This window comes from Rhopalosiphum maidis, chromosome 1, assembly GCF_003676215.2.
Source record: "Rhopalosiphum maidis isolate BTI-1 chromosome 1, ASM367621v3, whole genome shotgun sequence".
In the NCBI taxonomy this organism is placed as follows: domain Eukaryota; kingdom Metazoa; phylum Arthropoda; class Insecta; order Hemiptera; family Aphididae; genus Rhopalosiphum; species Rhopalosiphum maidis.
In genome coordinates, this window is record NC_040877.1 from 77,956,868 (window position 1) to 77,971,243 (window position 14,376).

The following is a 14,376-nucleotide window of genomic DNA, read 5'->3' on the forward strand; positions in this document are numbered from 1 at the left end:
CAATATTTAGTATATTGTGTTAAAAGTGACTTAAACTCAAATTTATTATTAAGTTTTAAGATTATCCTTACAAATTTGTCTCCAACATAACATATTAATTAAATGATATATTTAAATAATAACACATAAAGTAAATTGTCGCAGATTGTATAATGTTAATTTCTTTTTTGTCGCAGTTTATTACATAACGGCTTTTAGAAAAGGTGTAATTTTGTCACAGTTTACACACACCCAATTTTATGTATTTAGATGGGTAATTATGTGTTTGCATACAAAAATTAATACTTTAAGTTTAAAGTGTGTCTGTGGCATAGTAGATAGTACACAAATTACGTTAAAATTGGAATGTCGTCAAAATCGTCAGCGGATGTAAGTTGATCTTGGAGCTGAATGCGATAGCATAGTCTAATCTTGCAATTCAGAGTCGTTACTAATATAATAATGTATAGTATGTTAGTATTAAATATTGGAATTTAATAATATTCTCGTACAAATTCCTAGCTAAAATAAAAAATAAATGGCCTGCTACCAAAAGGCCACCCAAAAGGGAGTTTTTGCATAACGCCGGTTAAGCATTACGGTAAAAATAATGTTCGGTTAAACTAAACATTTTTATTTTTAGATTAATTGATGGAACTTCAGGTTTTGTATAACCGGTAAGATTTATTTTAACGTGAGATTAAAAATTGTTATCAAACCTAAATGTTTAATAACCGATTTCGATGAATCGACTAAAATATCGTACACGTTAAATTATAAAAAATAACCGATTACGATATTCAAATAACCGTACCGCTGTGACCGGAGCTCATGCGCAAAGACATATTTCGGTAAATAACGACTACAATACCAATTATACCAAATATATTACGGCGGCGGACATTTTGCACGGGTCAACGGCAATCCCAATCAAATTACCGACCGGCGAAGCAAGCGCCTCAGATTGATGTGTATAACGTGTACACAAGCATTATTCCGACCGCACGCCGATGCAAATCAATGTGCCCCGTTTAGTCCGCGACACGATGTCGGTGATGTGATATTATGTCACTGCAATATTTCATATATAATAAACAAACGTATATCGTCGCCACAGCCGCAGTCGGGGTATATTTAATGTACACGGATTCCCGTTTAGTACCGTCGTGCCATCGCAACTGGACGTCCACACTGCAGCACTCGGAAGACATGCTGACCATTGGTTGCGAGTTCCCCGTAATCCCGTATCACGCGATATTTGATTGATTTTTATTTTTTTTTTTTACTTTTACGCAATACCTCGGTGATGCGTTTCCGACACCGACACCGTATTATCGTACGATCGCCAAATACCATTTGCCATTTGGACCGGCTTCTCTGTCGGTCGCCGTGTTGTTCTTATGCGTCCCCGATAACATACAGCCGTTCGTCAGCCTCCGCCCGCGTTGCAACGCGTAAACGTCGTACACCGTAGGCCGTTTTTATATTGACGCGCGTCCGAGTGTGCCACCACTTCATGGCAACCTACTCGATGTTTAACGCTTCAGTACGTTTTTAATATTTTTGTCATTGTTGTCCGGCTCTTTCGCCGGTTGTTCCATCGCCGCACGCCGACCTCTCTACCGTTCGTTGTTGCCTTTGTACGTGCAATGCAGTACGCGCAGTATCGCTCTGACTATATCGTTCTACATGACGTTTCGTGTCCCTCAACCAGTCGTTCGCATTGTTCCGTAACGATTAATTGTTGAGCTCTCGCAAATTAGTAACTATTGCCATAACTGCTATCGGTGTCGTTACGGAAGCATCGTTGTCCACTCCGGTACCGGCGGTACCACTAGCCACCATGTCGCCGTCGCCGCGCGATCAGCTGAGAGCTGACCAGTCTGCAATCCGTAAAACAAGTATACACCATTTATAATCAATGATGGTAATATTTATTTATGTCAGTTGTTGTACTATTATAGACTAAAAACTCTAGAGTATTTTAATTTTAATAGTTCGCTACAATAATAGCTGTCTATCTAATATAAATATTTACAATAAAGTATTACCATAATCATAAACATATTATTTATATTTACTACCTATTGATTTATATATTATATGAAAATGTCTAGTTCCGTCTATGTTCCTACATATGTGATGTGTAAGTTTCTACACGGTAAAAAAGGTACGTATGTATTCGTACGTTTATACACGGTGGAAGACAGGTACGATGTAAAAATATATACTATATATTTTATATAACATTATAATAGTTGTCGAACTGATGATACTGTCTTAAAAAATTAAAACACCATAATACATTTCATTTTCATATACATTTTGGTATAATATTTCAATAGTAGTTATTGAAATTCTCAAATTATTTTAAGTAAATACGTACCTACATAAAAATAAGAACTAATAAGTCACACATAAACAAAAATCTGTCAAAAATATGCCGAAAAATAAAACTGTATAAATGAAAAAATTATAGAGTACTCAACAAACAAAAACCAATAGGATTATGTTAAACATATATAAGTTTACAGAATAAATCACATAAAATATACATATTTTTTATTATAATATTAAATGTATGACAGTATCACATAGGTCGCAACTACGAGGGGAGGCTTGGGTGGGCTATGCCCACCCAGTTTTGTCTGTAGCTCACCCAGTTTTAAATGTTATCAATATTAGTGGTGTAGGGGCAAAGCCCTCACGGGTTGCTGGTATCAATTTAGCCTACCCAGAAATAGAGCTCTAAGCTAGCTGCGTCTATGCAGTATCATCCAATTGTACTGTGTGTCTGTGTTTCTAAAAATTTCCAGCCGAGCCCCGCCATGTGCATGTCTATGATTGTACAAGTATATCATCTGGCATCGTTTATTTATATTCTACGCAAAATATATGATGATGGGATGGACTGAATATAGAATGTGTGTATGAACAGACCTCGTGACGCACTTCGACAATTCGCGTACGGAACAGATCTGTCACCGCCGATTGAGAAATCTGCAAGTATAGGTACAACAAAAATGAATTAATTTTAATAAACTAACGATTACTATAAAGTATGATACGCGGATTAACAATCGTTATCGACGTTTAGAATGTAACGAACTAACGACGTACATGTGTGATATGCAGTCGTAATAATCGTTATGATTATTATTTTATTGACCACACATAAGTACATTTTAATAGAACGGTGGTGATGTACACTTGAAGCCGTTTGGATTTCCGCGTCTTTTTGATTGGCCTACGTTTGGATTACCGCGACGCTATCGCGGTGGCTATCGCTATTGCAGCGTGACGGACCATACAGTGGCATATTGGTACACACGCGGACCACGACTCGGACCCAATAGTGATGACTACGTTAGCGACGACGTATTGATGGCAAAGACACGGTACGGGGTGAGTTGGTTGGAATAAAAATGTCAGCATGCAGTGTCGACTCAGTTGCTGTTTCCGGGTACGGTGCAGGCGGGTGAAGGTGAGCGAGGTCGACATGCGACCGGATACAGACAGCGTTACCGACAGGATGATGGTTACACAGTATCGGTGCGGTAGTTGTCCACAGACTACCTGTACATTTTTTACGTCTTCGAATCCTGACGGCAGAGTCCTGTCCGCAGTAATTTACGGGCGTGTATTAGTTGCTCTCAAAAGTACCTTTTTTTTATATCAATTCCCCCCAAACTACCTAGAGCAAAATACACCAGTTGCTCTCACATATTATATACACGATTATAATAAAAGGATAAATACAATAATTATAAACGGTAAACAATGTAATTTGTCAAAAAAAGTAAAATAATATAAAACTATAAAAAAATAATATTTTCAATAATATATACATATATAAAGATATGCAGCCATGTGGGTATTGTATTTTTTAACATAAAAGAATAGATGGTATAGTAGAGTATATGTATATTGTAAATCTAATCCGCTACTATTATTATTTTTTATATTTATTTATAAAATTTTCAATTTTGGTTTTTCTTTTTATGTATGCGCGATTATTGGTGATATTTTTTGTTTCTTGTACATTACTCGTTTGAATTTCTTTAAAAACATTTGTACCAGCAGGTGAGCTATTATTATTAATACAATTTTTATTATTTTTATATACTACCTATGATTATTATTTACATATTTACTTCCCCTATTTTACGGATTTATATATAATAATATGCGAGGGTAATTGGTACATTAGGTTAAGGACAACTGGCACATTCGGTTGAGGGTAACTGGTATATTTTTAAAATTCCATAAATCCCCGTTGAGGGCAACCGGTCAACACCCTAATTTACACGTACATTCGCCGTCGTCGCAAACTATATATACATCCGTTCGCCGTACCCGTACGTTAAGATCAAAACGCACGTATAATTAAACGTGCTCGTGGCAATTTTTAGCCAAGGAGAAAAACTATAGAATTTATAATCAATGATGGTAACTATCTATAGCTAATAATGCCTGTATTTAAAGCTAAAAGGATCAAATAATTAAATAATATAAATTATGTGTATCGTATTACTCGACTTGTCCGGCGCATTGTGCAGACAATTTCACTACATTTATGCGCGTAGAGCAACACATTAATGATAATAATATATTATAATCTCTAATCGAAGTGTTTTAAGTTTTAACATACTATCTGCAGCTGATTTAACTTGACAATCGGTGTAGTATACCGTTAGCCGAGAACATAATAACTTATAGCTGAATGGATATTTTTAGTAAAAAGTGTTTTGAAAAATAATGTTAGGTGTTATAGGTAACTACTAATAATGTTCATTTTTGTTAGAAGATTATAATCGTTTAAAAGTTTTATAAGTGTTGTAAAAATAAATTATAATATACATAACTATAAATTAGTTAGTGTTGATTGAGTGATGAGTGTATTGGTACACTTAAAATCATAAATCGTTTTGGTGTGTAAAATGTGTAGCCGCCCAATAATTCACCATTCGTCTTGGTATGTAATTTGCATTGCTATCACATATTGTAAACCGGTCGTTCGTAAGTCGACATCGTCGAACAGGACGACTGTGACACAAGGAGAAAATGCTGCTAATGATCGTATTGTCAAACCCCAACCAAACGTCTCCGAATATTGTCCGTCACCTATTCTGTTGGGAAACTATGATGGGTCACTATGCGACTTTTGCGAGTACTTGCACGTAAAACAAATATAATACTGTAACATGAGTGATAAAGTGGATAGAACATAATATGGTAATTGTTATTGGAATACTGTTCAAATCAGTTCAATACAAGTGACGTAGTCGGTAATCATAGCGTATAAATGAAAAGAGTGGCGGATGCTATTGAGCCTCGGTTCCAGTTAGCATGTACACAACGATTAAGCGAATATTAGACTTATATTATTGATAAGCATGTCAAACGAAAAAAAAAAATTGTATTTAAAGCAAAGGATTATTAATATTGCCTACTCATTGCGCCGGTTGATAATTATTTTAGACCGCATATAATATTATATTATATCATTTTTCATCACACGTGTGACATCGTACACAATAATAGTTGGCAAAACAAGTTATTTTGTTTCAATATTTATTAATTTTCAATTGAATATAGTACATCATATAACGGTATTATGATACATATGGTATTTTTTGTGCATTTTTTCTTTTTATCAAACTTGTACTAACTATTAACACTAATAATTATGATTTCACGGAAAACTTATAAAAACAATTTTTCTGATTTTTTAAATATATTTGCTGCTCTTTAAATTATTGTAAAACAAATTTCAACACTTAGATATTTCTTTTTTAATAAACTTGTTTTTTACTTTTACTTTTATTATCTATTCATGTATATGTATTATGTGCATGATAAAGTATTATGTATTAATAAGCAAATGTGAGGAGAGCAGTTATATTCGACTATTCAAGGCTTTTGAAGGAAGAAAACACCTATTAGTTTGAGTTTTTATTTCTATAAGTATTTTGGAACTATGGATAGATTAATACTCGTATTCATATTATTTTTCTTTTTAGACATTTTTTGTTATTATTTTATTTTATATCTTTTTAATAATTAAATAATTGTATCGTCATGTTTTCTTGGTACATTGAAATGACCTGTACTGTATTGTTAACTATAAAGTTTTTAAATATCGAATACCGATAATTGTTTTAATTTACAGTTCTCGATGTTACTTAAAATTAGTTTAAAGTAGTAATTAGTATGTCGATACTAAACATTCAAAATTACAACTCAGTTATGAGGAATACTCTAACGTCTTTATAACATATTATACAGAGGATCCTTACAAAATACATTCACCAAAACTATAAATGTAATAATATTATTATTATTTTATTTTTCAGACAAAGTTTACAATTATTATAATACACAACAGTAAAAATACTTATATAATGCTTATTCAATTTTTGGCAAAAACATTGGCACATAAAAATGGTTTGGAATGTTTGAATTCAAAGTTTAAAGTTCATTATTAAGTAGCAATAATTATATTGTTATCTAGTAAATCTATAAATAATAATATAACATTTAAAATAAATCATAATATAAAATAATACAAATAATAAGCAAACAATTAATAAATAATAGATATTTAAATAAAAATGGTTTAAGCGACATCATAATATTATGAGATCAATAAAAACAGAATGTTAATTGTATAATATATATGTAAATAAAAAAAAATGTAATAAACATTTAAATAAAACACAGTTTAAAACAAATCTAGAAGATTACTAGGTCTTCCAGTTACTTCCCATACAGTTGCAGATAATCTTCGAGAATGTTCTAACACACAGGAAGCAGTCGCCAGACCCAAGTGCACACAGAACAGTTCAAAACAACGCACTTTTCCTTTTGGCATTCTTGGAAAACATTGTTCTATAAGCTTCCTAAAAGCAACAATTCACTTAATAAAACTTTAACAGAAAAATCCATTTTGGCAATTTCCACTCACTCATAGTAATCACCATTTAATATTCCTGGAAATAACTCTGAAGCTATAGGTTGAACTCTTGGCTTTAATGATGTACCCTAAAATCAAAATTTATAGTCAAGATAGGACCAGGTATTAATTTCCTAAAAAATATGCATTTATGACCTAAAATCTAAAATAAAATTCTCTTTAACCTACAAAAATGGCCATAACAGTAATTATATATTAATCATAAATTGATATGAATACATTCAGTTTATATACATTTAAAAATTTAATTATCCAAAAAGAAAATTTAAATTTAATGATAACTCATAGTACATAAAAAAAAAAAAAAATGATTCTGATCAAAGATTGAAAGAAATGGTAATCAGATTTAAAAATTATACTAATATATTTAGAGACATATTTTAACCTAGAGATTTGTACAATAATATTTTTGATAATATATCTCATATGTTTGTAATTTAGATATGACTGCATCTGTCATATTACATTTAATTATAAAAATTAATTATTAAGTTAATATAAAATTGGTTTTAATAAACTCACAGGTAATTCGAATAGATTAATTAATCAACGAGAATTTAAATAATGAGTGTTATTTGATAAAAGAATCACTAAGTATATATGATATTAATTATAGGTAAGTAAAATATATTTAATTTTTTATCATAAATTATTAATTATTTTATCTTCTGTAGATACAACTTAAAGAGATGTGTTGTAGGGAGCAGGAAAGCTTAGTATTTTAGTGGCATTAAGGTACATAATATATAATATATGTATAATATAATAAACATAATTGTACAATTATTGACTTCTCCATTGAAAAAAATCTTAGTTACAGCGCTGGGTTACCCTACAGGCAAAGTAATCAGGTGATTTAAGTGGCAAATTTGCTGCACTTAAAATATAAAATATATTATAATTTGAGATGGCGGTAAATGTCCTGCTTGTAGGTAGCAAATTGCTTAATCCGTTACTGCTTAGTTATGCTACTGGTTTCTTCATTTATACTTGATAAAAAAAAATGGGATACATTATAATTGTGGCACACCATTGAGGTAGTCTTGGGCAGTAATTACAAAAATAGCTTTTTTTTTAGAATTAAGCAGTATTCTTGAATAACAAGAAACTATCAATTTTTCATACTAGAATCATTTTTAAAATTTATTTGAAAACCACTTACTGATTGATCCTCAAACCACAAAAAATAGGAATATGTAAAAGTGCTATCTTTCCATAGAACAATAAAATGTCCATCTCTTAAATGCTGTCTACTAAAATCAACCATGGACCATACCTAAGTAAAGAAAAACGTTACAATATTTTTTTAATTTTTGAACAGTTGAACAAACAAATAAAAATATACATACCTATTTAGTTAATTCGTGAAATAACTTATTCTTTTTACCTTTTTTTTAGTGAGTTCAAGTGTTTCTTGTGATGCAAACTCCAACCCTGGAGCTATCATTCGATGAGACATTCGATCTACATAAATGAAATGTACTAGACCTGGGAATTCTTCTAAATATTTATTAATATTCAATGTCGACCTTGTAAATAAAATGGAATTAAAGAAAATTTCCAATACATAACAACACATGTTTGGAATAAAATTAAAAATAAACAAATAATGTAATGATAAGAATTTTTTTCTATGCCATTCAGATTATTTACCAAAACAGTTCAATATTTTGTTACTTAATTTAAAAGGATATGATCTCATTGTAAAATTGTTCATCGCTTTCACCTCAAAAAATGATGTATAATCACGTAGCATTACAGCAACCATTGCAGATGCTTCACTCACTGCCTCTTTTGTATAATTATCAATTAATGATTCGTTGAGCATACAATGATGATGCAAATCTTTTAAACTACATATAATATTCATGTTGCTCGATTCTATAGCAATTAATGATGAACTATCATTATTTTTAAAGTACTCTATGTATTTCCTAAAAATTAGAATTAAATTTATGTAACTAATTGGCTATTAGTCATTACTAAAATAAAATCATGAAAATGTCAATACTTTTTCAGTGGCTCCCATCTAGTAGCTAAAGTGGTAATTATAGCAAGTACACTTCGAGTTGGAGCAAATGGGGCATTTTTCTTTTTAAATAAATCAATAATTTTTTTCATGGAACTATCTACTGTATCATAAGCAATTTTAAGTGCTTCGCGGTCTATAGTTCCTCGAATTTGGATTTCCTGTATTGTGCAAAATGATGTTAATGAATCAATTACACTGGTATTAAAAACATCATTGCCAATCTAAAATAAATATACAATAGTAATAATTATTCATTAATAAAAAAAACAATATTTAATTAAACTAATATTTGTGTAAATTCAATATTACCTCATGAATGATAAATAATGGAACACCATCAGTAATGTATGATAAATGTACAGCATTTAATTTTAACCCATTTTGACCCAAAAGAATCAGTAAGCTGTTAATTTTGTTTCGTGGCAGTGGGGTATCTAAATAAAACATAAATTAAGTATTTACTTTTAATTTTTAACTGTGTAACATGTTGACTACATTTACTATAGTTGGAGCCATTTCTCTATTTTATAAAATGCATATTATAAGCAGCAAGTTTATGAATTAGAGAAATATACGATGCATGCATAAAAGAAATAACACATATTTAATTATTTTAATTGATAAAATATGATAAGTCAAAATGTACATGGCCTGAAACCAAGGATCTATTAACCTTGATTAACACACAAAATAATATTATATTCTTAATTTTTACTGTTTAATTCAAATTGTTAATGGTATTCAATAATTATTAAAAGATTAAGTTAGCCTAATTAACTCGGTCTATATACTTCTGTTTAATATAAAAAGTAATTATATTCATGTTCATCATTAAACTCAAAGAAAATTAATAAATATCTCATTGGATGTACATAAAATATGTTAATTAACTGAATATATTATAATACAAATTATCTAAGATGGCATTTTAAAGAAAAAATATTGTTAATTTATTAGTTAAAGAAGCCAATATTAAGCTATGAAATAATTTTTAACAATAATTGTAGTCAATTAGTATACATTATTATTGATTATTACATCATACTATGATCATAAAATAAATTAAATTTATTCTGTGCTGACTACATAATTTTTCAATATGCATACACTATCAATAATCAGAAGAAAGACGACTTGTCGCTTATACCTATTTACTTTGAAACTATAACACGAGCAAAATAGGCTATGACTGAATTCGTTATAATCTAAGGTTAACTTAATACTTTATTTTTGTATAGGAATTTAGATATTTCTTACTATTTTCTAGCTGCAGTGAATCGTCTTTTTCCACAATAATTACATCAAGATCTGATTTATCCTTGGGTTCTGAATCAACCGATTGTATAGCCTCAGCTAAGAGTGCTAAAAATAATGTATCGCCTGCAGTCAGATCAGTTGCATTACGACTAAGATAAACAAATTAAAAATAAAAATACAATTTTAAAGCTTAAATAGTTACTTGATATAATAATTACCTAGAATACAAAGTCAAAAATTTTTGTCGAACCATTATAAGTACATGGACCCTAGAAAAGGCAGATTTTGTTTTCATTTTTTCGGCTGCAGTTTTAGCGGCTGTTAATGCAGCTGTAGAAAGTTCTGCACTGACAGTCAGTTGTTCAACAGCTTCAATTAATACACACTGTTCTTCACTAGAACGTTTTAACCAAACATCTAAAAGCTTAGAAACCAGGAAACGGCGACGGCGACTATATTTCAATCTAAGACACAATAGGTATATAATACAATAAACATATAACATATTTGAATACTTCAAACTTACAATGAAACGTCAGAACCACAAATTCTTTTTATAAATAAAATTGATACACTAAGTACTTTTTGTTGCCAAGACACCTCCTTGTCACTAATATAAATGAACAAATGACCTAAGTACTGGTAATAAATAAAACAGCATTTAAATATATACCAATACTTAACATGCATATATATATATATATATATATATATATATATATATGCATCCTGGGTATAATTATTTATTTACCTCATCAAAAACAATATTTGTTCCATTTTGACATTGCATTGAGGTATACCGATTTGAAAAATGACAATTCATAATTCTCTGAGATGTAACCATCGGTGAAAAAATCTGAAGTATTAGATCTGGATCGATTCTTTCACAGTTTTCATTTTCATTCTTAAAAACAGATGATAGAACACAATATCATATTTTATTGCAATAGTAGGTAAATGCGTATTAAAATACCTATTGTTAAAAGAAAAGAATACTATTGAAAGGACTTTGTTCGGTAATCATTTGTTGGGTTACGTGAACTTAAGTAAAGTGCACTTAGAATAAACCAATTAGTAATTGGTAATAATAACAATTAAGTAAACTATTTAATAGTGCAAAAATAATATTTTACACCAGCAATATCAAATGAAAACAAAAGTACAAGACTACTGTCTAGGGTCTACATCTACTAGATACAAAACAAACATCAATACTGGTAAGTAAAAATTGGTGAAAAAGGTGTACCTCTGTTGGTTTTATAAGGTCCTGCGCGATTCCAATTTTCCGAATGTGTTGGCAGAATTTCGTGTCACATTTCATGAACACGATGTCGTTTAAATTGTCAAACACCATAAGACACCGCATTGTTATTCGACAATAGGAACGACACCGGCTGAAAAGAACCAACAATGATAAAATAAACACCGAAATGCAAAAGCTTTCGACAACAGACACCAGTGACAAACAGTCGTCTGCCGTCGGCTGATTATTATTATTATGTTATGAACGTTATGATTGTTAATTTGTTATTACTTTAGTAGTCTGTTACGTAAGTTGTAAACATGCAACAACGCAACTTCAAAATAACATATTAGTATACCACTAGATTAAGCGATAAAGATACCCGTTATCGGATTATGTTACGTATACTGTTCGAAACCCACTGGATATCAATAACCGAATGCGCGCGCAGCTGCGGCTGTCCGGTCGTCATGCCGCGGCGGCGAGTCAGTGAGATTGAAGTCGGAATGATCCAGACGTCTCGTCGGTTATCAACGGCGCTAACGGCGTATTCCTAACCTAATCCGTCTATGGAACCCAGTCGATGATATAAGGTAAAGGCCAATCGCCTACACAAACACGGATCTAGGAGCATCAGTGCATCACATACTGTCCTGATATTGTTTTCATTAAAATATCTGAAATCTGAAATAGTTAATTAAAGTCGGTATCGGGGCGGTATTACACTTATTTGTAGATAAGTCAGACAATAATTTTTTTACAATTTTGAATCCTATTTTCAATTTCAGCATACATAATTATTTTATATGAATAATATGTTAAAATTAATAATTATGCAAATTAATATTTTTCAAAATCATTATCATCACTTAGCGTCGGCGTTGTATTATATAAGTGCGCCCTAACATTTTTCCCAGTGCCGCAACTATTAACTCTGAGGCCCGTGTGCAAAATTTATTTGGATGCCCCAAATTGATATTATTGTTTTTTGTATTACTACGGCAATTAATCAGTACTTTTTTAGTATTTTAACTTGTATGGAATGAAATCATAAGAGGATTTAATTAAGAAAGACTTATCATTGTAAAAAATTGATTTCGGGCTTAAAAATGTAAAACGATCAGAAACACATTTCATTCCATTAAACCGTTCTTTGAATTTAAATATTATACAATATTATATCAGCGTTTTCACTTTGATTTATATGAGGTATTTGTCCTTGTATTGACTATTGATCCACAATTTTCAAGGATTTCAGAAACATCACAACGTAAAATAAGTTCTTTATGTTCTAAACTGCGATTTATCTTGTGAACTAAAACCCATATTATTTTTTTAAAATTCAATCAAATAATATACATGTTTACGCATATCATATATTTATATCTAGGGCTAGGATAGTGGGATTTATTATGTGTAATAAAAAATCAAGAATTTGTACATATATATAAACAGTTAACCCTAGGTTAGGCGCGTCGATATTTGTTATGTGGTATAAAATAAATAAATATGTAATGAGAAAAATTTTAAATTATGTTAACGTGTACAGCAATTAAAATAAAATTATAAATAATTTTTAAATAATATACAATTAACTGTTTTTAGTTTCTAATCAATTAAGTTTTTTTTAAAAAAAAGGTATGAATATATTTTCACAACCACGCAAACGCAAGTACTGACACTGTTGAAAATTCGTAAATATATTTTGTCTAATAATTGTTTTTAAAGTTTATTAATTTTAATATGACATTTTATCATTATATCGTTGAATTGTTGAATTGTTTTTTAATACAAAAATTTTTTTTAACCCACTAATATTATTTTTAATTTTTACTATCGATTACAGTTTATTATTTCCTATTTATAATAATTTATAGGTAGTAGTTTTTTTAAAATTAATATCATGTTATTTTTTTAATAAATTAATTTAAATTTAAATTATAAATAGGTAGCTCTAAAAGATTCAAAATATTTGGAAAAACGCGTATTTTATACCATGATGTATAGAACATTAAGACAAACTTTTAAGCATCTATATCCTACAGTCAATATTTTTTAAATTATGACAAAATAATAAATCGTTCAATGATATTTTTCATACGCAGTTAATTTACTGGTAAATATAGAATAAAGTAAAAATGTTAACTTAAAATGGTCTTAAAAAATGAATTTAACTTAATATTTTCATTAATTCCTTTTCGATTATAATATTTTAAAGTTCACCATTTCTTTATTTAATAGTTACGATTAGATCGTCAAGCTCTAAGGCTTTGTACTTTGGTCAGTTCCGTTGTATTTTTATTATGTATATTTAATACTCCTTAGTAATAATTGAATCAAATCGTGGAAACGTAATTCATATTATACATACCTATTACCTGCTAAATTTCGTATAATGAACAATAATTGTTTAATATGCATCATTATAACTGTATCCATATTATTTTATTAGAGCGTTTAAACTGCATTCCGGCTTTGTACTACTGGCAGTTCGCTATCGATTTTTTAATAGACTTGGATTTATTGGACTGGATTTAGGATGATTTTCTTTGAAAACTGATTGTAGTATACAAGTTAATGGTATTAAATAGCTATACGTATATGTATCATGTATAATATATTTATATATGATATATATATATACTGTAGAGGTTAAATGAGGATTAGAAAATTGGAACAAAATAATTCCGTAGAATCGAATAACGGCTAATGTAATATATATATTTGTAGTTGGGTATTTAGAAACGAACCTTTGAACGACGCAGAGGAAAGGAGAAGCCATTGCGTGTTTGTGAAGCGACCTCGATATATAATTCTAACCTTGTCACCCACCACCGCCGGGAACAAACTTACCCATTCGCCTATCTAATAAGCATATAGCGTTCCAGT

At 30.1% G+C, this 14,376-nt stretch overlaps 1 protein-coding gene across 4 annotated transcripts; it reads right to left on the bottom strand.

Annotated features, from left to right (window-relative positions):
- Positions 1-6,574: 6,574 nt before the first annotated feature.
- LOC113556268 (Hermansky-Pudlak syndrome 1 protein homolog) lies at positions 6,575-12,876 on the bottom strand. 4 transcript variants are annotated; one of them, XM_026961116.1, is made up of 13 exons: positions 11,910-12,871; positions 11,491-11,638; positions 10,996-11,148; positions 10,771-10,883; positions 10,463-10,708; positions 10,245-10,393; positions 9,297-9,421; positions 8,967-9,208; positions 8,650-8,889; positions 8,343-8,487; positions 8,118-8,231; positions 6,947-7,023; positions 6,575-6,881 (listed from the first exon to the last, which is right to left on the bottom strand). In XM_026961116.1, exons 1-13 carry the CDS (start codon positions 11,957-11,959, stop codon positions 6,704-6,706), a joined length of 1,980 nt encoding a protein of 659 aa, XP_026816917.1. In that variant the 5' UTR covers positions 11,960-12,871; the 3' UTR covers positions 6,575-6,703. The 4 variants fall into 4 exon arrangements, 3 of the variants coding, with proteins under 3 accessions (XP_026816917.1, XP_026816918.1, XP_026816919.1); XM_026961117.1 differs by lacking the exon at positions 11,910-12,871 and adding an exon at positions 11,779-11,879; XM_026961118.2 differs by lacking the exon at positions 11,910-12,871 and having other exon boundaries at positions 10,771-10,854; positions 11,491-11,632.
- Between the last annotated feature and the right edge of the window lie 1,500 nt (positions 12,877-14,376).